General features: G+C 43.8%; 1 protein-coding gene across 1 annotated transcript in view; it reads right to left on the bottom strand.

Moving 5' to 3' along the window:
- The window catches only part of LOC119168610 (neprilysin-1), a 638,470-nt gene that overhangs the window by 512,198 nt on the left and 99,878 nt on the right, over positions 1–26,394 (bottom strand). Inside the window, exons 4-5 of the mRNA XM_037420008.2 lie at positions 20,548–20,637; positions 8,328–8,537 (exon numbers count right to left, since the gene is read on the bottom strand). Of these exons, the coding sequence (XP_037275905.2) occupies positions 8,328–8,537; positions 20,548–20,637 (300 nt within the window). The remainder of the gene's footprint in view (positions 1–8,327; positions 8,538–20,547; positions 20,638–26,394) is intronic.

Below are 26,394 nucleotides of genomic sequence, written 5' to 3'. Positions count from 1 at the left end.
AAATGAGAGTGATAGATACATGGAGGTACAAGAAAAAGCCTCGGCAGCAAAAGGAAAGAGGAATGCGGCAATAATGAAGCACAGAGCGTTGTGAGGATACAATAGGTATGAGGTGCTTCGAGGTCTGTGGAAGGGTGTAATGGTTCCAGGGCTTACTTTTGGGAACTCAGTGGTGTGCATGAGGGCAGAGGTGCAATCTGGAATGGATGTAAATCAAAGGACTGTGGGACGCCTCGCGTTGGGTGCTCACGGGAAGACGACAAACGAGGCTGTAAAGGGCGATATGGGGTGGGCAGGTTTTGAGGCGAGGGAAGCGCAGAGCAAAATAAGGTTCGAAGAAAGGCTAAGAAATATGAAGGAGAGTAGATGGGCAGAGAAGGTGTTCCGTTATTTGTATAGGAAGAGCGTGGACACACAGTGGAGAAAAAGAACTAGAAGACTCACTAGTAAATATACGGCTGGTATTGTGAGCCATACGTCAACAAAGAGCGTTAAGGGAAAAGTCAGGGAGGCGGAGAGGATTTACTGGATGGCAGCTATGGAGAAAAAACCGGCTTTGAGTAACTACCGAAAGGGCAAAAATGAAATAAGGAGGGAGGCATTTTACGATAATTCAAGGGGAAGCGCTTTACTGTTTGAAGCGAGATCGGGTTGCCTTAGAACGCGTAGTTATAAAGCAAGATTCAGTAAAGAAGAAGAACAATGCACATGCTGCGGGAAAGATAAGGAAACGGCGGAGCATGTTCTGATTGAATGTGGAGATATCCACCCGGGTGTACGTTTGGGCACGAGCCTACAGGAAGCCTTGGGTTTTAGGGACAACAATGGAAAGCTGAACACACCCGCGATTGAAATAAGTAAGAGACGGTTAGAGTATCGGTGGCAGAAAATTAGAGAGAAAGGACAAAAATAAATATTGGAAAAATAAAATATGGACAGTGTGCCGTAAATGGCAGAGAACTTAAGCTGAAAATTTACCTTTTTTCCATTAAGATAGAATTTATCGAAGTAGAGGCATTAGGCCAACATAAAAAAAAGGAAAAAAGGTTTTTTTTTTTTTTTGTCGAGCCTGGTGGCATACTTGTCACCACCCCGTTATAAAGGGGACGCTCATAGCATCCATCCATCCATCCAATATACGAAAAGAAATACGAAGGGGTAGACACGGTATGCAGTGCGTGTGGAGAGGAAGAAGAAACTGCAGAACACTTGATAATGTTCTGTAAAGGGCTTCACCCTATAGTTCAGGATGATGGCGCAGAGTTTTTCAAAGCACTGGGGTTTAGAGACAGGGAGGGCAAAGTAGACTTTAAGCGGGTAGAATTAACTAGAAAGAGGTTATCTGATTGGTGGCTAAAGTCAAGGCACGAGTGAAAACTAAATCCTTCACTGCAAAGTACGAATCCTCAACCTCACTATTTGAAGGAAAAAAAATAAATCTAGTTTTTGGTTCATTAAGTATTACGGCTTGGTGGCGCTAGCCACCGCCCGATCTAAATGGTATAGCCATATCCATGCATTCATCCATCCATCGAATATATGATGAAAAGAGGCGAGATGGTGGTACTTGTAGTGTTGAATAGATGGACGAACGGACACACAGACAGATGCATGGATGGACGCATGAACGGACGCAGGGGCGGATGCATTGGGGGTTGCAGTGGTGGTTGCGGATGAGAACACTCGTATAATTGCTGTTCCTGCCTTCTACAGGTGTTCGTCCCAGACAGGCCGGGGTCCCGATAGTGACTGCTGCAGCACCTGTCATTTCATCATCCACGTGTCAACGTTGAACGTTGTATTCTGGTTAATCTGGCCGCATCATATCTACCGTTCCCAGCATTCCTGTCGTCGTCCTGCGCCTGCGTGGATCTTCAGTCTAGGCATCAAAATCACTGACAGGAGGCCCGCCCGCGTCAAAGTAGTGGTGGTTGCGGATGAGAACACTCGTCTAATTGCTGTTCCTGCCTTCTACAGGTCAGTTGGTTTTACGCAACCCTTAGTATTTAGCTCTGTCTTATACCGCAACCACTGCTGCTGCTGCTCTTTGTATTATTCGCTCGCTCGTGTGTTCTCTTGTATTCTTCAATAAGTTTCCTGCTTGTGGTATCACAATGCCTATGAATGCCGAATTAGCTAAGAGAATCGAGGACCTTGAGGCAAATTTTGACAGCCGATTGGCAAAGCTCGTGGACAGAATTGTGGGTGACGTTACGACGAAGCTTCGAGAGACGGGATTTGATTTCGGTGCTCTAAATTCAGAGGTTAAAAGTATGGATGCTGGCTTGAAAATGCTTAACGACATTGTAGAGACTGTCCGTACTCAACAACAAGAGCTTTGTTCTACTAACAAAGCTTTAAAAAATGAGAACGAGACTTTAAAGAAGAAAGTGGCGGACCTGGAGCAGTACACTCGGATGAACAACGTCGAGATCAAGGGCGTTTCCTTCTTCCCAAGGGGAGGACTGTGTTGCCATAGTGCAGTCGATTGGTAACAAAATCAACTGTCCTGTATCGGGCACTGATCTTGACGTTGTTCACAGAGTGCCAGCTAAGTCTGGCCAACAGAATATTGTGGCCCGTTTCTGTTCACGTGAGCAAAAGAATCGGTTTGTTAGGAAGGCACGTAAGGCTCGCCTGAATACACGTGCTCTTGGTTTTTCTGGAGAGAGCACTCATGCTTTCTTTGTTAATGATCACCTCTCGCCGGATAACAAGAAGCTTTTTGCTAAAGCACTTATTCTCAAAAAAGAGAAACAGTGGGCGTTTCTTTGGACTGATAACTGTCAGATAAAAGCAAGGAAATCTACTGACACCAGGGTATTTCGCATAAAATCAGAGATCGACCTGTCTAATATCTCCTAGTTATATCATACATTAGCAATTGTAGCGTCTATCCAATTGCAGGATGGCGTATATTTCACCGTCTGAACTCTCATCACGGATGTCTCAACCATGTAGGGCGTTAATTCACTTTAACGCTCGAAGTATAAGAAAAAATTATGATAATATTACCTCATTGCTGTCGGCCATTGGTCACGAGTTCTCTATCATCTGCATCAGTGAAACGTGGCTATGTGAATATGACAGGGACCTGTTTAAGTTTCCTTCCTATTCTTCTGAATACTGTCACCGAATCGACTATGCACATGGTAGAGCAGCTATTTTTATATCTTCATGCCTTCACTATCATAGGCGACTGGACTTGGCACTAAGTATTCCTGGTTGCGAATCCGTGTGGATCGAACTTCATGAACCACATTTTTCGCAAGATAGTAAGGATTTAGTTGTTGCCTGCATATATCGCTCTCCGTCGTCTTCTGTCGTGGAGTTCTGCCTAGCTTTAGGAGAGGCGTTGAAAACTCTGTCATTAGAAGGGAAACGGGTGATTATTTTAGGAGATATGAATATCAATCTTCTTGATGACACCAACGCAAATGTTTCTCAATACATTTCCTGCTTCAGTGGGTATGGCTACGAGTGCCTCATAACTGCACCTACTCGTGTTCCACTTCATGGCAATGGCACTATAATAGATCACATTTTGTCTAACCTCATTAGTCCTCCTGAAGCAGCTGTCATCGAGGTGCCTGTCACAGATCATTATCCTATTTATGCAAGCATAGACATCTCAAATAATAATAAAAAATAAGTCGATGCTTCAAGAATATTTTAAATACTGCATCATTCATTAACATCGTCGAGCAGTGTGATTGGTCGGCAGTTGAGAAATGCAATAATGCTGAAATAGCCTACCAACAATTTTCCTCTATCATTTCAAATGCAGTCACGGCCGCTTCAACATTAGTAGTAAGCAGAAAAAAGTACCTTGTCCCATTTAATCCGTGGTTGACACCTAACCTGTTAAAATGTCTGCGGAAAAAGGATAACTTATACAAAAAGACGAAAAAGTGCCCTTTCAATGTTCACCTTCAAAAGCACTATAAAGAATATTCAAATACATTAGGAAAGTTACTTAAAGCCGCTAAATTAATGTATTTCGAAGATAAAATAAAGCGAGCCGGAAATAACGTTAAGGAGCAGTGGAAAACTGTAAACAATTTTCTTGGCAGGACTACGGCACATTCAGATATAACCTTGATTCACTCAGAAAAACGTGTGATCGATAACCCATATGATATCGCGAACTCTTTTAATGACTCATTCGGCATTGATATTCCTCAGTCGACAGTATCCCTCGAACACACTTGTTCACGATTACCACATTCATTCTTCCTTTATCCGACATCACCCGAGGAAGTGTTCACCGTTATCAATACTATTAGGAATACAAGCGCTGGTCTCGATAAGTTCTTTGCTGCCGACATGAAACTGATAGGTCATTTAATCTGTGATGCATTATGTCATATTATAAATCTTGTATTTGGAACTGGGTTCTTCCCTACATCTCTGAAAAAAGCAAAAATTATTCCCGTTTTTAAAAAAGGCGACAAGCGTTTAATCTCCAATTACCGGCCTATAGCAATTATTTCATTCTTCAGTAAGGTCATAGAAAAGCTTTTTTCGGGACGTTTACGGTGTTATCTAGACAAGTTTCGCATTCTTTCTAACAAGCAGTTCGGTTTCAGGCCCGGTTACTCAACTGAACTCGCCATGATATCGCTAACAGAGGAAATTAAATATGCTATTGACTGCGGTAGTGTTGTTGGAGGCGTTTTTCTTGACCTTTCAAAAGCATTTGATTCTATTTCGCACGACATTTTATTTCAGAAACTACAATCAATTGGTGTATCTGGCGTTCCACTAGAACTAATTCGTAACTATTTGCGTGATCGAGAACAGGTGGTATATGTGTCCGGTACCTTTTCCAACCCTAAAACCATAAACAGCGGTGTTCCACAGGGTTCAATTTTGGGCCCGCTTTTATTTTTAATTTATATAAACGAACTTCCTCAATGTCTAGCACATTCGTCCTGTATACTTTATGCGGATGATACCACTATATTAACTACGGATAAAGACGTTGACTCGATCTTGTTTAAACTAAATACCGACCTGATAAATATCGTTAAATGGTTCAATAAGAATAAATTAGACATAAATGCTAAAAAGTCAAACTTCGTTGTATTTTCGTCAACTAATCGAATTATACCTAGGAACCTCTCTGTCTTCGTAAGCGATACTCAAATTCATTCTACCTCTAGTACAATGTTTCTCGGGGTCAAATTAGATGCACACTTAAAGTTTAATTCACATGTTTTAGAGCTCACGCGGAAAGCCGCATATGCTATTCGAATATTTCTAAAAGTTCGCCCGTTCTTTCGTTTTGAAGTATTGTTGTCACTTTACTATGCTTTCTTTCACAGCAACATAATCTATTGCATTTCATCATGGGGAAATACGTATGCCACTCATTTATCAGCCATCCAACATCTTTAAAACCAAGCATTGAGAATAATAACGTTCAGTGGCTTCATGTCCAATGCATCATCCTTACTCTGTTCGCATGGAATTTTATCAGTTCAGAAGCTGACTAAATATTTTCTCGGCATTCTTATTTACAAATACGTGAATGGAAAACTTCCGATTCCTTTACTACACTCAAGTCAGTTTCCTCAGTCGTCATCGACTCGTTTTGCAAAGGCTAATAACTTCCTTTTACCCAAACCTAGGACTAATAATTGGCAAGTTTACCAAAAAATTTTCTTCTATTTCCCTGTGGAATTCTTTACCTTTAGAGATCAAAAATAGATCCCTTGAAATGTTTAAAAAAGGCTTGCGTTTGCACCTATTAAATTCTTAATGCATGATATTATATGAACTGAATGTTATCGCATTTTTCTGTTAGTTTTTTGTGCTCATCGGTACACCTTGTATAACTTAGTTCGCTATTTCGTGTTTATCTGTACAATTTGTATATCTTAATTTTTCTATCCATACCGTAATAATGCTTGATATTATACAGAGTGAATGTTATTGCATTTTCGTGTTAGTTTTGCATGCTTAGCTGTACATTTTTTATAACTTACGTTCGCTATTTTGTGCTTATCTGTACATTTTGTATACCTTCAGTTTTCTTTCATTACCACTCTTTACTATTACGTTGTATATTCATGTATGATTTTATAGGAGGTCTCACTCACAGCCTCACGACTTTGAGACCTCCTTCTGCATTTGTACATAACACATGCACTTGTATCACTTGTATTTCAATTCTGAATAAATAAATAAATGAATTGACGAACTCAGGGACAGACGCACGAACAGACGCACGCGCGGACGGGCGGATGGACGCATGGACGGTCCCACAGACAGGCGCATGAACGTACGGAAGCAAGAACGAATGGACAGGCAAATCCTTCGCTCCGCTCTCCATGATTCACTCCGTGGATATGCTGCCATTTCTTTTTGTATTCTTGGTTGGAATTGCGCACAATGTTTACAAAAAAAAAACGCGACAAACAAGCGCTTAATTTTTGACACGTGTAATACTGCTGCAGTTATATCACAAACAATGAAAAGCGTGAAGAACTGTCTGCATATGACAATGCTTACCACATCAATAACAGGGCTTTAGGGCGAAGGAGCTCTGTCTCCACAGAAGGCTTGATCCAAAAAATGCGCTCAGGTCCATTACCCTGAGAACCGCTTATGGAGATAATCATTTTTTTCCGAGGTCATTCCAAAACATAACCGATAAAACGGCGTCAAAGACAATTCCTCTATCATGTTTTACAAATGCGGCAAATTTCTGGCGACGGTCTTCATAAACAAGAAACTGGAAACACAAAACTGATTCTATCTTTCTTGTGCACTCCCAAGCACATAAGCGGGGCAGCTCTTCGGCAGTACACCGTTTTTATTCTCTGCGCAATGACAACCAGTGCGCGCACAAGTGAAAACTCAGTAGCCACTGGGGTAGGCACAGCAGCTTTCACCTACCACACGAAACTAAACGCCCGACGACAATACCAGCGCATTTTCGTGATGGTTGTGGCCCCGCGACGGCCAGACCCACGAACAGACAAGGATGAATAAACGGGTAAAGAGGGAATAGAGGCGGCAAGCACGGACATTTGTTCAAATAGTGCAGTTCCATGAGGTGCTTCATGAAGAAAAAACACCAGGCCTGCGCGGAAGGCACAGCACAGGCACAGCGAAAGCTAGAAGGGCGGCCTTTTTGAGCCTTATCAAACACTCATTGGGTAACTACTGCAACCACACTTGCTTGATACCTACAAAGGAAATAATAAATTTGGGTAGTGGGCCAGCATTCGCTATGCCAGTTTTCGTCATTCTTCTGGGAAGCGTGGTACTCGCTAAACACTTGCAAGGAGTTTTGCGCCAATAGTTGATGCAGTGGCTGACGACGATAAAGAATTAAGCCGTGAGTGGGTATGTGCCACAGTTAAAGACTGAACAAGAACAATCTTTTATAATTGGTCGGAGCATTTCTCTCCATGACTGAGTTCAGGCGCCATTCACAATTTCAAGCGCGTTACATCCTGCCGTCAGGATCTTAGAATTCAAGATTGTGTTGTTTTTTTTACAGTAATTAATAAGAGTTTGATTGATAACCTAATTGACGAGAGATCGATAGCCTTTTCATTGAATAGTGTTCGCATGCGGGGTTTAAGGTCCCAAAGCCACCATATGATTATGAGCGACGCCGTAGTGAAGGGCTTCGGAAATTTGATCACCTGGGGTTCTTTAACGTGCACCCAAATCTGAGCACACAGGCCTACAGCGTTTTCGACTCAATCGAAAATGCAGCTGCCGCCACCGGAATTTGGTCCCACGACCTGCGGGCATTGAAAAATGTTAGCTGGTGATTTTTATGGAAGGAAAGCAAGTCTCTGCAGGAACAGACCACAGTCAGCGTTTCGACTGTCACTCGTAAAATAAAGGGCAATTGCAGTCTTCGATACGATGCCAATATTATAAGTAGCTCCCAAACAATGCAAAAATAATAATCAGAAAATAATAATATTAAGAAGAAGAAGAAGTACGGTCTAGTGGCTAAGGTACTCGGCTGCTGACCCGCAGGTCACGGGTTTAAATCCCGGATGCGGTGGCTGCATTTTCGATAAAGTCTAAAGGGCTGTGGGCCTGTGTGCTCAGATTTGGGTGCACGTTAAAGAACCCCATGTGGTCGAAATTTCCGGAGGCCTCCACTGCGGCATCTCTCATAACCACATAGTAGTTTTCGGACGTTGAACCTCACATATCAATCAATCAAGTTGATTATGAGTTCATTAAATGTTATCACTCAGAAACCTTTCTTAGGTATCAACAAATCTTTACGTAAGATCAGCAAGGATTTGAGACAGATTTCAACCGTCAGCCGGGGGACCAAATATGCTTACTCTCGCTTTCGCATGACTCGTCTGAACACTGCATGGCGTGGAGTCCCGCGGGGGGGTGTCCCTGCACACCGAATGAAGGCGCAGTGGGCGTCAGTTGCTGTCGTAACCGCTGCGACTGCCGTTGGTGCCTGCCAACGTCTGCCGTGGTGACGACGCCCGGTAACGTTGGACGGCCAGCGGCTGAACCATCGGATAATCGAGACACCCGCCCTGAAACGTAAGTCAGAGGTGCTCAGGACACGCTTGTAGGCGCTAAGATGTCGCAAAAGAGGTCTTAAAAGATAAATCCGATATAAAGTCGTACACGACAAGTAAGTGACTTTGTGAAAAAGTGACTGTTGAAGCTATAGACATGGCCATCATTAAAATTGACGAAAAAGATAGCGTATCATAATGACGTAGAGCGGTGACGAAGTAAGGTGGCAATAAGCCTAAATGTGTTGCAGTAGGCACTACGTACATGATGACGTCTTATATTTTTTTAGGTACGCATGAGATCAATACACACTTACAACAATAGAGTGAAACACTACGGCTCAGATACGAATTACAATGCTTGAATGGTATGTCCTAGACATAAAATTATCACACTATACGGAGGAAGGCGTACCTGGAAGACGTAGAGCTGTGACATAGTAAGGCGGTGGTAAGCCTTCATTCTGTCACATTAGGCCCTGTGTACAGCATGGCGTCTTATTGGGGATCAATACGCCACTGGAGTGAAACCTTGGGGCTCACATACAAATTGCAATACTTTAATGGGAAATATCCTACACTGTTAGTCAGGTACCCGATAACGAATGGCACATAGGCGGCGTGCTCCTGCGTATCGACTAAATTCCTGTCTATAGAGAGCCCAGCAATAAAAATACCCGTGACATCCACACGGCGCGGAAGTCACGAATTCAGCCGGTAAAAGCAAGCGCAAGAAGGAAAAAAAGAAAAAAAGGGAGAGCCTCCCTCTCCGTTGCACCAGCCTGGCGCCAGGAGCCGGCATCAACTTACGCAGAACCGTTCAGCCACAAGCGCGAGCGCGGAAAAAAAAAGAAAAAGAAACGCCCCCCCCCCCTTCCCCTGCCATCGTCACGCCAGCTGGGTGCCCGGCGCTGGCGTCGCGTTCACCGTCGCATGCATGCCGCGGCATTTGTGCGTCTTCGTTTCGTCCCACTGTCTTGTGACGGTCGTTTTTCTACAAGATGGTCTGAGACGGAAACATTCTCTAGTGCTATGTGGCACGCTATATTCAAAATATCATACATCTCTCTGCTTTTGGGAGTACACTGGGTTGTGCAGTCTCATTGTTAAAGTTTTGACTTCAATAAAAGAGTGCAAACAACTTTCCGTTCATCAGATGTCGAGGTATGACACTGTATCATGCACTAAATAAAAGAGTACTAGTGCACGCGGGACAGCTTACTGAAACACTGGCCTATGTATGTTGATGGTTATGTTCTGCGAACAAGTTGAACTGATGATTTTAGGAAAGCATGGCAAAAAAGAAACGAACCGAAGGCCGTGAGACAGAAAAAAAAATCAAAGTTGAAAATCGTTTGGTCGATGTTTGATTAGTGGTTGCGTAACTTGATAATGAACATCGAGTACAGAAGTTAGAAGTCAGGTGCAGAAGTCAGCAGGATAGCCCCGCCGCGGTGGTCTAGTGGCTACTCGGCTGCTCTCCCGCAGGTCGCGGGTTTGAATCCAGGCTGCAACGGCTGCATTTCCGATGGAGGCGGAAATGTTGTAAGACTGTGTGCTCAGGTAGGGTGCACGTTAAAGAGCCCCAGGTGGTCGGAATTTTCGGAGTCCTCCACTACAGCGTCTCTAGTAATCATATGGTGGTTTTCGGACGTTCAACCTCACATATGAATCAATCAATAGAAGTCAGCACTAGAGCATATGTCACCGACATTTGCTCACACTTTTGGATATTAGGTACAGTTCTCATATTCCAGCATGGATTTGTAACAGTGAACCGCAACCAAGACAACCAGTGTACTGCTGTGAAGATAATTTACCAGCTATAAAAATCGCCATTTTCTAAAGAGCAACTGCTAGCAGTAAAAATAAATATTTTGAGGTTTGTTCTGCACCATTTCTTAACCCCAGTTGCACGCCAAAGTTCGCGAAAGAGATGTGCACAGGCATTATTTATTTTGAGGAAGACCAACCTGTCTGTCGCTAATTTGTGTACGTCATACTGGACCTTGGCACGCGTTTCGGCATTCACTTGAAGAGCAGTGTGATGCTGAATAAAGGTAAGAGTCGCCACTCCCCATAAATAGCATCAGTTATAAAGACTTAAAATGAGTAAAAGCCACTATATAACGAAATAATGCGCATAAATTCTAATTGCAGAGATAAGTAATCGTTAAACTGCTAAAAAGGTGCTGCTGCCCCAACGTGCAGCTCGCGGCAGTTCGCGCGCACGAAATGCAAATGTTAGAGCAAGCGCGCTAAAATACCTATGCAACGTTTATGTGCGAAAGCGCATTGTTTTCAAACAGCTGAGAATAGGCTGCTGTCACTGACGTGCGTGTACCTCCCGACACAAATCAGCGAAATTTCTCACAGCACACGCACGTGCGAGAAACATACGCAGGTTTCGACAGCCTGAAACAGCCTCGTCCGCGAATTTCGGTGAGCGTAACACCCGCAGTTCACGGAGAAGCACTAAACGACGCACAAACACACGTTATTTGTTCTTGCGGAACAGCGCACTATGAACCGAAGTCGGACCCGAAAGCGCTCTCCGTGGTTGGCTCGACTTCATGAAGCCCTACAAACTATTTGCTGATGAAATGCATGCACATGGCACAAAAACAGTTAACGGTTCCGAAGACGGTTTGCAAAAATCCACAAGGTAGATATATACCCCGCAAGAAGACCCGCCTTCACGCGGTGGCGCTATGGTGCAATAGGTATACAAGACATCTGCTTCATGAGCATGCGGTCCCGAGTTCAACTCCAGGGCTGTGCTTTGCATGTTAATCTTGCAAGTGCGGTACTAATGGTTTTGTAATTACCTGTAGTCGTTTCGTCTGCCGCATTCTCGGCGAGAAACCGCTCTCAAAAGAGTAAAATAATTTTTTTCCACCACCGCATCAGGGCCCGGCCGCCTACGGAATGTCACGCCTAACTGCAGGCCGCATCTTGCGAGGAAAATTTTGACCTGAAATCCCAGCTGATCTTTGTCCCAGCTATTTCGAAGGCCACTTCATATCGGGCCGGTTTCTGTGGGACACGGCTGCAGAGCTGCGTAGAAGCGGCGATAATTTGACTTGATTTACCGCCTGCGGGCGTCTAGTCTAGCCAGGATTTGACTTCGATTGTAGACACAAGATATTCATACTATAAATCTGGTCCCACTTGTTACTGCAAACTTTCTCCTTTTAAGAGTAAATCGACAAAACCTGGGAAGAGTAGTAGTGCAATTTATGGGGAATGTGTTTAGAACTTACCAAAGCATTTCTTCTTGAATCATAAAGATTAAAACAGGGTGACTAAAACGCCAGCCTGCATGGTTGCCATTCGTGGCTACATTGCGCCATGTTTCGACCCGTTGGGCAACAAAAATTTTCTTTTGGCTCCATGACTATTTTCTGGCTAGACTTGAAGTTTTACTTCTTCAAAGTGCTTTTATTTATTCATCAAGGGTAAAGACTGCTATTTAATACCGCTTCTGTTTTATATGGCTACAATTTTCGCCATAACAAGAAATAACATGGCTAATTTGCCTACTTGAGTTTTGGTGCTGTGTCAAATAAAAACGCCAGGTGACGCCAGCTGCATAGCACTACGCTAAATCGGCCTCACAAAACTGAGGTCGAAACAAAAGGGAACTTCTCTTTCATAAGGTCGTTTTCTTATTGGTCAGCCGGTTTGGCGAATTACGTGACCCGCCCGGTGCTTCGGTGAAATATAGGCACATATATGTGAATGTTGACGAGAGGCTCAGTGGATTTATGGCTCACGGTTATCCCGTCTGCGACCATTTCCACTCTTTGGCGATCAGTCGCCGATAGGGGTCCGCGGCCGACCATCTCCAATTCATCAACTATTCTTTCTCAGTGTCTTTACTTCTCCCTCAAGTCTCGTTATCCCCATCCTTGAGAGTTACTGCGGAGGCGTCACTGTTTGCTGCAGACAGACAATTGTAGGGTTCTCTTTTATTTTTAATTTTCCCTTTTAAACATTACTTGCCGCCCCCCATCTTTGATCAAACCTGCGTACGCTGGTGATTTGCATAAAAACACCTTCACTTCTGTTCCTTGGAGCTGTTTATAAGTAGTACCTAGCATGACATGGTCTCCACACGACGCGCTGCCTTCGATCTAACAACCGGTTTGGGTGATTCGTTTTTCCACCAGATATGATAAGCCCATGCATAGCTACTTCATACAATCTTGTTTTAATCAACTACGCGCAAGTGTTTTTTATTTGTGTAAATAAAAACATTAAACTGAAGGAACATCGTTGGATTAATCTAACTCTTTACTATTGCGGGTAAGTGCCTCTGCGGCATCGGAATCTTAAGGTAGCCATGCTTCATCAGGCTATGCATAGCTCTTGTCGTGCTAAAGCAAATAAAATTCCCGTTTTTTTTTTCTCTTCACGCGTTAGAACTATGTTATATTTTTTGTCATGTGTGTTTTAGTTGTTTATGTTTTCTCTTCTTTTTACGTCCCGAAAAGTCTGCTGGTGGCCCATCATTGTATTGTTGCTATTGCATAAGCAAATGTAAGGCAACGTGGCGTTACGTGCATTAGCATAATTTTTATTTCTTCATGCACTGCTGTACACGCACGTTCGTATTTTGTATACATGTGCTGGAAATTGGCTTCATCTGTGGGCTTTTAGTTAAATCAATTCTTATTGTCTGCAGTCTGTAGGACCCGCCTTTCAAGCCCAATAAGGTTTTGCTGGGCCAATTTCTATCAGATTGATGCTCTTTCAAAATGTCAATAGAATTATTCTTTGGGAAGTGGTGGCCGCTTACTCAAGTAGAACTTTGGTTTCAGTGAGTTGGTTCATTGCCATACTTGGGTGCAGCACTATGAAACACGCGGAGAGAACGCCGTATACAGCAGACGCGACAGGCGCTGACTCGCAACAGATTTTTATTGCATTCGCCAATGCATAGAGTGAGTCACAGAGATTGCGCCATAATGACCCGAAAACCAACTTGATAATCTCGTTTCCCCATGATTCACAAGCAGCGATAAAAAGAATCTTGGCAGTCTGTTTTCCTTTCAAATAAATTCATATGAAGCATGTGTGTCGGAATGAAGGAGCACTATAAGCTACAAATAAAACGTGAAAAGAGATGGGTGCTTCAAAAAAAGGGCATAAACAGGACAAGAACCTTCAGAGACATAAACAACCGAGATGTGCCAGTAAAGCCAACGAATAAATAACAAAATTTGTATAATCACTATCAGCGTGCAACATTATAATGGAAGGCAAGCTGACGCAATTAGCCCCTCCTTCATGGAAGATAAAAAGTTTCCCAATGTCGCGCTCAGTTTTATCTTCCCCTTTCTTAAGAAAATGCGTGCATTGAAAATGAGTACAGCCCCAGCACTTGCCAAGCTCACCCGAAAATTGTCCTGTTTGGTTGCGCACGTTCAAATTATGCTCTTCAGCTCTCTCGTTATAACATCTGCTGCTCTTACCAATTTACTGTCAACCAGAACTCAGGATAAGGCTGTAAGCAGCGTTAAAAACGCACACTGCAGACTTCCTTCAGTGTATTTAGCTTAAAAGCAGAATGCTTTTAGAGTAAAATATTTGGGCTGCATATATGCACTTTAATTAACTGTTGTCTAATAAATATCCTGAGATAAACCTACAGACCACAATAAATTGTTTTTATACCAATATAGAACCTTTACATACTTATGTCCTTGAACTTATTGTAGATTGTGGTCTGCAGGTCACCTACAGTTTTTTAGGCTAGCCTATACCTCTGGCTCTGTGTGTTTGGTGTTTAAATTTTTTTGAAAATCGGCGGGTGTTCATTGAATTCATATTACTAGCGAAAATTGTGTGTTTATTAAAGTTTATTTCCCAGAAATTCTCACTTCTCCGAAATTCAAAGTTTGCAATATTCTTGAAAGCAGACAATCATGCATCAATTCATGCCTAAACAATTAATATCAAAACACCCTAAGCACATTTCATTTTTCCTACGACGTTTGAATGAGCAAAAAAGAAGTAAGCTCAAGCGAGATACCCTAACTCAAACCAACTTTACATATAATCTTACAAGGAAACGTATATTTGCAGATATTTACGACGCTGATTTGTGGAGTTTAACATCCCAAAACCACCATATGATTATGAGAGACGCCAAATATTTACGACGTTTACAAGCGACGACAATGCCTGGTACACTGGCGGGCTGAGACCAGTCTCTATCCACCTCGTAGTCTTTTCTTCCAGGCAGAGACACTCTACCGCTTTGTGCTCAAATCCCATTACTGCCTTTTGGCACTACCCCGCGGCGTTAAAAAGCGCCGACCCGGTGCTTGTCACGAAAGGGGATTGTTGGGTGACACATAAGGCTTCAGTTTTACGACGTACACAACAGTAGCTGGTGGTGGCATTGAGTGCGCTTCATCGACGACTCGCTGTATCTCGTAGGTGAGGTTGGTGATCTTGCGTAGGGCTTTGTATGGTCCGTCATAGCGAAATAAAAGCTTTTCAGAGAGGCCGATGTGACGACATGGGGTCCACAAGAGTACTAGAGAACCTGGTGCATACGAAACTTCACGGTGGTGACAATCGTATCGATCTTTCTGAGAGGCTTGAGAAAGTATGAGTCGTTCTCGGGCAATCTGTCGAGCTGCATCGGCTCGCTCTATGGCATCGCGGACGTATGTGACAGGGTAGCTTGAACCAGCGGGAAGGAGTGTATCAAGAGGCAGAGAGGGTTCACGTCCATAAAGAAGGTAGAACAGGGAATAAGCCTGCGGTGTCATGTCTGGAGGAGTTGTAAGCGAAGGTGACGTAGGGTAACGTTGCGTCCCAGTCACGGTGGTCTGGAGAAAGATACCATGACAACATGTCGGTGATAGTGTGATTGAGGCGCTCTGTAAGTCCATTAGTTTGCGGGTGGTATGCCGTTGTGAACTTGTGGCTCGTGGAACAGGAACGTACAATATCCTGGACGACGCGAGATAAAAAGTATCGGCCTTGGTCAGTAACGAGCTGTCGAGGAGCACCATGATGCAAAATGATGGCATGCAGTAGAAAGTCGGCGACATCGGTAGCGCAGCCAGTTGGAAGAGCGTGTGTGATCACGTAATCCGTCGCCATGGCAACCCATTTGTTCCGGGATGCCGAAGTGGGAAACAGCCCGGGAAGGTCGAGCCCTACGCGGTATAATGGTTCAGCAGGGATCTCAATAGGGTGAAGAAGGCGAGCTGGAGGCGATGTTGGACGTTTTCGACGTTGACAAAGGTCACAGCTGGCGACATACCTTTGCACAGAGCGATATAGGCGTGGCCAGAAAAAATGGCGCCGGACGCGATCATAGGTGCGGGTGAATCCCAGGTGACCAGCGGCAGGTTTATCGTGAACCTGTCGGAGAACACCTACACGCAGATGGGAAGGCACGACGAGAAGGTGGTCAGGACCATTAGGGCGCATGTTGTGGCGGTAGAGAACACCTTCATGAAAAAAATACAAGTTCAGAGAAGTGGGTGAAGTAGCGGAACTCAGGCTTTCTATGATGGAAAGTAAATCCGGGTCGTTGCGTTGCTCAGAAGCGATATCAAGGAAGTCTGTTATTGATAAGACGCAAGCCTCAGTAGCTCTCTCTGTGGCGTCTGGCGGATCCACTGGATACCGTGACAGGCAGTCGGCGTCTTGATGGAGGTGACCAGATTTACACACGACCGAGAAGGTGTATTTTTGGGGGTGTAGAGACCAACGACCGAGACGTTCCATGGGATCCTTGAGCGAGGACAGCCAGCAGAGTGCATGATGGTCAGTTACAACAGTAAAACTGCGGCCGAACAGGTACGGGCGAAATTTAGCGACAGCCCAAACAAGAGCAAGACACTCTCTTTCGGTGGTGGAATAGTTCTTCTCGGCAGGGGATAAAAGGTGGCTGGCGTAGGCGATGACGCAGTCACGTTCATGTTGACGCTGAGCTAAAAGAACACCGATTCCGTGGCCACTCGCGTCGGTACAAACTTCTGTTGGGGCAGTCTGATTGAAGTGGGCTAATAATGGCGTAGTCGTAAGGGCTGCAATGAGCGCCGAAAATGCAGCACTTTGATGCGAGTTCCAAGTAAATGGGACGTCCTTTTTAAGAAGCTCGGTGAGAGGCCGTGCAATATCGGCGAAATTCTGGCTGACTCGGTGGAAATATGAGCACAAACCAAGGAAGCTCCGGACATCATTAGCAGAAGAGGGTACGGGAAATTGAGTCACTGCGCGAATTTTGTCCGGGTCGTGCTGTACCCCAGATGCGTTAACGAGGTGACCAAGTACAGTTATTTTGCGACGGCCGAAACGGCATTTGGGGGAGTTCAGCTAGAGACCAGCGTGTCGGAATACTTGGAGAATACTGGACAGTCACTCAAGATAGCTCGCGAACGTTGGTGAAAAAAAAATTATATCATCTAAATAGCATAAGCAAGTGGACCATTTGAAGCCGCGCAGAAGAGAATCCATCATGCGCTCAAAGGTGGCCGGTGCATCACAAAGCCCAGACGGCATTACTTTAAATTGGTATAACCCATCGGGAGTTACAAATGCTGTTTTTTCTCGGTCCTGTGGGTCAACAGCGATCTGCCAGTAACCAGATCGAAGGTCAATGGACGAGAAAAACTTTGCGCCTTGAAGGTAGTCAAGGGCGTCATCTATTTTTGGTAAGGGTAAACGCTCTTCTTAGTGACCTTGTTGAGATGTCTATAGTCGACGCAAAACCGCCACGTGTTGTCCTTCTTCTTGAAAAGCATGACTGGCGATGCCCACGGACTAGATGAGTGTTCAACGATGCCTTCGGCAAGCATTTTCTCGACCTCTTTTTGGATGACAGAGCGTTCCACAGTGGAGACACGGTAAGGGCGGCGATGTATTGGATTGGCATCACCGGTGTTGATGTGATGGGTCACAACTGATGTCTGGCCTAAAGGGCGGTTGTCAAGATTGAATATGTCCGCATAGGATGTCAACAGACGGTGGAGGTCTTGTGCTTCGGAGGGCGAAAGATCTGGCGCTATCATTTCAATAATGTCAATGCTTGACAGGTTGGGCACAGTGAGCAAGTTGACGTGCGGAGTAGGTTGCTCAGCTGACAGTTCAGAAATATCACACTCTTGCAACGACGACATGACGCCTAGTTTAATAACAGCAGGCAGCACGTGCGCGGAGAAACCAAAGTTCAAAAGAGACAGATGGGTCTGGTTGTGACGTACTCTCACCACGGTGTGCGGGACAGCAATGGAATGCTTTAGCACAACGTCGATAATAGGTGAAGCGACATATTCACCATCGCGTACAGGCAAATCACACACGAGCTTCACGTAAGTCACAGCTTGCGGCGGACGATGCGGAAACTCGGTTGCACAAAGGCGACTTTGAGCATCACAGGCAACAGCAGCGTCAAAAGGCAGCTCCAACTGAAGAAGACCCGTCGAGTAGTCGATAAGGGCGGTGTGCGCAGAAAGAAAATCTAGACCAAGAATCACGTCATGTGGACACTGCTCAAGCACGGTGAACAATACGACAGTCTGGCGGCCAGCAATACACACGCGAGAGGTGCACATGCCGAGAATGGTAGATGTGCTCCCATCGGCAAGCATTACTGCACACTTGATAGGGGGCGTGGTCACTTTTCGCAGTTTAATACATAGAGCAGCGCTCATGACTGAACTTTGCGCACCAGTGTCTATGAGGGCTGTAACGGTTACGTCATCCACCAAAAGGTCCAAAATATTGCGGCGTGTAGGAATCGTCAACAGAGGATTTTCAGAACGGGTTATTAATGCCGCGTCACCTCCGGGAGCTGCATGGTCTAGTTTCCCGAGGTTGAGGGCCCAGGTCATGCAGAGGACCTGGATCGAGAAATCTTCGGCGACATAGATCGGCGGCCTTGGGGTGATGGTGACCGGCTGAACCTTCGGCCCTGAACGTTAGTAGGAGCAGGCTGTGGATCGTACGGAGTACAAAACCGGCGACAGTTGCCTTCAAATCGACGCCATGCCCCAGTGTTCCAACATGATTTGGATGTCCAACGATTGCGACAGTAGCGCGCAATGTAGCCGGCGCGAGAGCAGTGAAAGCAGATCGGTCAATCATCCGACGTTCTCCATTCAGCAAGATTCCGGTAGCGGGAAGGGTAGCGTGAAGGGTACACCAGGATCTGGTTAACAGAAGCCGAGCTCTCGGTAGTGCGAACAGCGCAAACAGGTGCGATGCCGGGATTTGCTATTTATTGGCGAACGACGGCTTGGATGAGGGAGACGGTAGGTGCGTTGTCTTGAGGACCGTCGGAATCGATGGCTGCAGGAGCCATTGCTTCTAGTTCGCGGCGAATGACTCGGGTAATATTTTCGGACGATGTGGCTTGCGTGAACTTGGGGCTGTCTTCGCAGGTCGAAGTGGCTGCAGTATTAGGCAGACGCGCAAACTGGCGGGTTATGCGACGGTTATTGGCGTGCTCGAAGCGCTGACATTCCTTCACAACCACATCAACGGTGGCGCAATCTTTGTCGCCGCCGCCGTGTCGTGGGATGCCAGCATAACAGAGTGCACGGAAAACTGACGCCCGATGTCATATGCATCTTCTATCTTTCAGCGGGTTCGAGTGATGCATTCTTCCAGTGGAATAACAAGACGATGTGAAGAAAACGGACTCTAGCCATGCAAGCCCTGTAAGATCATGGCATAGAAGTAAGCATGCACAACTTCACCTCATCAAACTGCACCAAACATGCTGCATTCACTCTCACGCAGCAGTTAACTTATAGCAAGATCCCCAGCAAGATCTAACTTGTGTTCGCATGGCGCTTCTTCATATGCATGTGGCGCTGTCATCGCAAATGATCCGTAGCGCTCACGGCGCCCTTGCCAATTGGCAATGATAACTCTCAAACGGCAAAGCTTGCAAACAATGAATTTTTCAGAGGAGGTCGACTCTTCGAAATCACTATACTCTTTTACGTTGTCACCGAAAACCTTTCGTTATCTTTACACTTTTCTCGAGTGAATTCTTTTCTCGATGCGCCAAAGAAACGTGTCTTGTAACTATGTAAAGGTATCCCTGAACAGTCTTTCCATTCTTCACCCTCACTGTCGTGTCTATCTGAATTTGCTCTCTCGCGCTTGCTTGCGAGAAAGACAAAACCAATCATGCACACCCAATACTCCGTGTGGTCCCAGTCCTCTACATTGATTTCTCTTGAGGGGGGCAATGGCGGTAGCGGGCAACAAAGCCGAGGGCCCGTATAATCGATGTTCTCTAGGCTCCCACAGCTGTCACCTGGCGCGCCTAAGTATTGCCAGGAGTTACTCTCAAGATGCTGCCACGCATCTCTGGTGCGCCTACGTTTATTTAACTGTTGTGCGGCTTCGTAAACCTTTCGAGTGTGCAGATTCACAAACCATGAAAAGAGTCATTGTGAAGCGGTGTCTACTACGACGCCAGGCAAGACTACGCCCTAATGAGCTTCGCGCATAAAAGGCCTGGCGGCGAAGCCACGGCATCTATGTTCCCGACGCTTAAGCCGCACAGGGCAAGTACTCCTGCAAGATGGGAAGCGAGGCACTAAAGGTAAGGGCTCCATTCCCACAAGGTTCACCCAAATGATAAGTGTCGTCTCAAAAAACCACCAACTGCAACCTTCTTCAACATGACGACGATGGGACAATATCAGCAAGTTTTACTGCTTTAGCGCACCATGTCTCTTCTTGACGAAGAACCAAGCTCACTAAGCCTTATAAAAACCGGCATATATATTTTCACCAATGTTATTTCGCGTTCGTTAGCCTCTTTTGTTGCGCAGACTTCCATTACACGAATCGTTTTCACCCACATACAGCACAGTTGAAGTGCAGTCATCGTTTGTACCACTATCTCCTGGATGTTTGGTCTTTTCGCTGCTTCAAATATTGAAAAATGTGTTGCCATAAAACAGCATTCATTCTATTTGTTACTGTGCATCCATCTAGTGGAAACCAATGTTTGACAAATGGACGTTTCCCAAACCTTTCGTTGGCTCCCCGGTGACATCGTCTTTTCTTCTACTGCTGCTCCCCGAGTTCTGCTTCTGTAGGCTCAGGTAGTGAACGCGAGCGTCTGAAAAAAACACCATAGAGCGTTACAGTCCACGTAAACAAGGGAGTTCAGCTAAACTATTCAGGGAATGCGCGTTCCGGGTCTTGCAAAATATCTGCACGTTCGCAGGTAAATATTTTCAATCATCCAGCTACAATTTTATTTTAAAAAATAATGAGTAGCAACGGGCAGCTGTTACAGTGTCTAAATAACTCTGACGTAGTGCACGTCATCACCAAATATTTCATTACTCAAGCTAAATGACCAACGTCATCACATAACTAACGCATTTCTGTTATGCATTCACTGTAAATGTTTAATAGTGAATTTTGGGGGAAATGTAGCAATTATAATAATAACAGCTACCCCCTTAAGCAAGGCAGGCCTGTAGCTGAGCTTTCCAGCGCAAGCGAAGAATGCAAGGAACTCAATTTTGGTGGTTGATAAATAAATGACTTCCCAAACTTTCTAATGAGTACTGGTGAAGTTTTCCGAGAATTACAAAGATTATGCCATACGAAACTCAAGTATTTAACAAAGCTGTTCTTCGTGGCAATAATAAAAAAAATTCCACTCTTCTTCACATGGAGGTGTTACTCACAGGTGCACTCATGTCGTGCAGGTAAGGCTAGGTCATTTCCACTAGGAATGTGCGATGCGGTTTTTGTCTCCCCATAACATACGTTTGTATCTAATTACAACTACGATACATAATCAATGGCCACACCAGAAGCATTAAGAAGGACGCATTACTGCAGAATTCCTGTATTTCAAGATAACCCATTACTAGAGGGAGTTACTAGAGAAACCAAGCACAGTTGTAGAATAGTATTGAAAACTGGGCAAGTTGGTAACAATTCATTATTCTTATTTATTTATTTATTTATTTATTTATTTATATTGTGACCTTTCTTCAAGATTTTGGCAGCGTGGTACATAACTGGCGAACAGAAAATAAAAATAGAAAACAAACATATGTACATTTTTATACTCTCGCTTTCGAGAAAGAAGAAGGAAAACGGCGTTATTCTAAAAAATTCCAAATCCAGCAGAGAATTCATTTATCACAAGTAAAAAAAGAAAAAAAGCACATGAAATATCTCAGCTAGACAAGGAAACTGATTACTATTGAAGGTGCTACCTAAATTGTTATAGTGAGTCTTGTGTAACAGTTATACCAGGTAGTTTGTTTCAATCGACTATCGCTCTTGGAAAGAAAGAGTACTTGTAACAGATGGCACGTGTAGTGAATGGACCAACAGCTCATGAATGTGGTGCCTGGTAGCGTAGCCTTTCCTATTTGAAATATGTGACGTGTCTATTTTGTACTGACCTAATGTCAAATAGAAAAAGAATTAGAGACAACATAGACAATTTTGCGATTACTTACAACTTGTTGCCACTTTGAGATAAGAGGTTAGTGACTGAAGTGCGGCCATACGTATTGTAAATGAATCTAACAGCTTTTTTGTAAGCTTTCTAATTTCGCTTTGTCGGTTTTAGTGAACGGGTCCCATATAATGATGGCGTATTCTAAAACAGGACGAACGAGTGTTTTATATGCCAACAAACGCACTGCTGGTGTGAACACTTTTAGTACACGCCTCAAAAAGAACAACTTGCGCCGGCAATTTCCTAGCACTTTGTCAAGGTGTTTTGACCACAAGAGATCACTTGCTATGTGGAGGCCTGAGTATTTTTATCGAGTAACTTCTGATAAAAGAAGGTCCTTTGTGCCATAGCAATCTATTAGTGGCTTCTTTTTTGATGTCATCCGCATGTACAGAGTTTTTCAAAGTTGATGCACATTTGCCATTTCTTACCCACATGAACAACCTTATTAAACTCCCTGTTTAAGCTAACCTAGTCTTTTTGAGTTATTTCTTTATGTAGCACACAGTCGCTTGCATAAAGCTTGACTTTGACGGATAGGTTATGAACTATATCGTTTATATATAACAAAAAGAAAAGTGGTCCAAGAACAGATTCCTGTGGGACGCCTGACTTGGCGGAAACTATATCTGGCACGATTCCATCTGCATCAACGAACTAACGGTGACCACTTAGGTAGGCTGTAATCCCTCTTATTATTTTGTCATTGTTTAACACAGCGCGCAGCTTATGAAGAAGATTAACATGAGAGACCTTATCGGATGCTTTGTTAAAATCCGTAATTATGGCATCTGTTTGTTGTCTCTTGTTCAAAGTGCTAGCGAATTCATGTACAATCTTAACGAGCTGCGTGATTGTCGAACGGCCATTTCTAAAACTATCCTCCATATCTGTTAACACTTTGTGTTCATCGAGAAAATCAATAGGTTTGTAAATTATCTGCTCCAAGACCTTACAGGTAGTCGAAGTTAATAAAATTGGCCATTATTTTTTATGCTACCTTTGTCCCCTGATTTTTCCAAAGGCTTCACCCAAGCAACCTTCCAGTCTTCAGGTAATGTTCCTTCGCTAACAGATCTTGTAAACAGAACGTGCAAGTTCTGAACCCTTCTGCGTAACAATTTACAAAACAGTTCGGGATACCATCATGTCCTGGGGATTTCTTTATTACAATCTCTAACAGTAAAATTAGAATGCCATGTTCCGAAATAGCAAGGTCAAAGAGGGAAGGCAGTTTTGTAGAGAAGCATGGTAGACAACCACCATCACTTGTAAATACACTTTTGAAATGGTCATTAAATTCAGCCCACACTATTTTCTTATCCCACACACTTTTATCACTTACAAAAAAGGAGTCAGAAGGTGAAGAAGCCGGCATCGAAATCCTCCAGAACCTGTCAGGAGATGATCTAATAAAGTCTGGCAACAATGTGTTGTGGTAGTAGTGTTTATTATTGAAACTTTTTTTCCTTAAATGTTGAAGACAGGTTATCCATTGCTTCTCACAACTGTTAATCATGAGTCTTTTACACTCGTTTTTCTTTCAACAGCTGAAGCTTCCCGTTTCATTCGTAATGTCTCCTACGTAATCCAGGGATTGCGGCGCTCAGACTCCTTCACAATTCTAGAAACTAAACGCTCAACACAGTCAAGAACAAAACCCTTGAAAGAATGCCAGAGGTTATCCACACAACTAAGGCTCACAAAGTGATCGTAATTGAAAGGCAGCGTATCAATTGTGCATTTATCCTGTGCACGTGAGAAATTAGGAAACGACTGAGCCTTATTACCTAGTTTCGTGAAGACATTGTTAAGTGTCAGAACAACCGCCTTATTGTCTGAAATACCTGCCGTTACAGAACATGACATAATTTCTTTTATGCTACTACTAACAAGGAATAGATCAAGAATGGTTCTTGAATGATTTTGAATTTTTGTTAATTTCTTAACATCTTGTAGCAGGTTAAAGTCATAAGCCATATCAGCCATGACGTTTTCAGCTCTTTGAGCTGAACATGAGGAAAACTTTCCCCAGTTCATATTTGGCAGGTTGAAATCACCAGCTCGAATCAGTTTGTCATCGTGCTTTATGTATGAATTTACATATGTTGACAAGCGATCAAAGTAATTGGCAGTAGAATTCAGAGACGGTTCCAGGAACGTATTTGTTGTTATTCACGTATAGTTTACAAAAGACGCTTTCTACATCTAGAACATCAGGCATTAAATGTAGTATTATTGACGGCTTATACAGTACTGCAATGCCCCCCGCCCCACTTCTTTCGTGATCCTTACGCAGTACCTTATAATTCCTTGGTACAAATTCACTGTCAAATATATGATCGCTCAACCAAGTTTCAGTTAGCACTGCCATGTCGGGCTCAAGTAAAAAAAGCATGCTCTTTAGTAGTGCAGTTGTATTGACAACACTGTGGCAATTCATGTTAAGTATGGTGAGGGGCCTGCTTCTGATATTAACAAGTCATTTCCGTTTAATAATTCTGAAGCGTTTATCTTTGGTTTCTTCCCAACAAAACATTACACCATCTATACTCAGCTTGTCAAAAACTAACTTGACATTAGCATTGTTTTCTTTCAGCTGTTTCGCACTTTGCCGTAATTTATTCCTAATTTGGTGTACTTTGAACGAGAAGTCTTCCATCATAGAAAACTTCGTCCTTTTCAGCTTTGAGCAAGGCTTAAAAACGGCAACTTTTTTTCTATATTCTACAAATTTTATTATCACTGGGTGGCTCCTACCAGTCTTTTTTCCTAGTCTGTGGCGCCTTTTGATGCCACTAACATCGAGCCCTAGCTTGTCCTCGAATAAGTTCTTTTGCAGTAATTCTGTTGGGCTTTCCGATGTTTTAGTGTCATCCTCTTGTTTTTCATAAATAATCAAATTATTCTGACGACCTCTGTTTTCAACGTCGTCTAACTTATTCTGCAAAAATGACACTTGCGTTTTCAAGGCTTCCTCTCGAGCAATTTTATCAAAAGTTTGAGGTAAACAGCGCGAAAAACAAAGACAAAATCATAGGAAGATGCAAGATGAGCGCTGTATTGTTCACAGAACTGGTCTTGTGTCTTCCTATTTCTATGTCTTTGTTTTGTTTCGTTTTTTTGCGCTGTTTACCTCGAACAGTTGTAGACATATCGACTAGAGCATTGCACGTGTGCCCAGGCCAGTACGAAAGCTCTGGCTCGGTGGGGTAAAGCATTGTTGTATCAGGTCCGGGCCGGGCTTAGGCCCATGAGCTTCGAGGTCAGGTCGTTCCCGGGGCTGAGTCAGGCCCGTATTAGGCCCGGGTCTCATATACAGGGTTTTTGAAAAAATGGGCTCAATAATATTTAAAAGTTTCAGAAATTAGGCATTGCGCACTCATTGCGGCATTCTCTTTACTTTGACAGAGGACATCTTCAGATGTCTACAAACATTTATTATGACAGTAAGTGAAAAAATTAAGACAATTACCTTTTTATTGAGGCATTGTCGAAGTGAATGGTAGACGCTGTTTGGTGCGTGGGTTTTGGTCTTGCCAGGTAAATTAACCAAATTTTATTGCTTCGCGGTGAGAAAGAGTGGCCGCCTTTTTAAAACTCCGAAGGGGCTACACTCTATTGGTAGGAAGAGCATTATTCGCCCATTTGACTCAACCGGATGTTTCCACTGCTTATAAGGTTAATTGTTCAATTTCTATTACTACAGCCGTAGTTAATGTTTATACGCATATGATATGCCTTCTGCCAAATTAAATTGAACGCCTCAAGTAGGACCAAGATGCCACCTTTCTTTATTTTTTAACTATAATAAACACAGATATTTAAACACCCTCCATATCGATATAATGGCGTGTCTACGCAGTTTGGTTTTATTGATTTGTGGGGTTTAAAATGGCGAAGCGACCCAGGTTGCGTAAGATGCCGTAGCTGAGGGATTCAGCTAATGTAGACCCTCTGAAAATGGAAAGTACAAGACGTCTAGCATTTTGCTCCATCGGTATGCTATACGTCATTTAAGAAAACTCGTACTATTAGTTCCCACTATTAAATTGAGTGAAAGACGCTCTTGCATACCGTATAACACACTTTTGCTAGCTAGTGCTGCTGAAACAGCAAAGGTACACTGCTTAACTTATACATTGTATATAGGATGTGCACGCTTGTATGTAGAAAAAACTTCGAGCATGCAGATACGCTCACATGCCCGCCACGCCTTTTCCCGCCTGGGTGCTTCGTACGCTCGTGAACGCGACTCGAGAGTCATATATTCGGAGCTGTTGTTAGTGCACTTTAAGTGCGAGATGTGGTGTGAGTTTTATCACAGGTGCGTGAATCAAATGCAAATGTTGCTGATTTTTTTCTGCGAGCAAGGCAGTTGCAAAT

The sequence above is a fragment of the Rhipicephalus microplus genome, chromosome 3 (genome assembly GCF_043290135.1).
Source record: "Rhipicephalus microplus isolate Deutch F79 chromosome 3, USDA_Rmic, whole genome shotgun sequence".
In the NCBI taxonomy this organism is placed as follows: domain Eukaryota; kingdom Metazoa; phylum Arthropoda; class Arachnida; order Ixodida; family Ixodidae; genus Rhipicephalus; species Rhipicephalus microplus.
The sequence above is the reverse complement of the archived record's forward strand: the minus strand, read 5'-3'. Positions and strand labels throughout refer to the sequence as shown.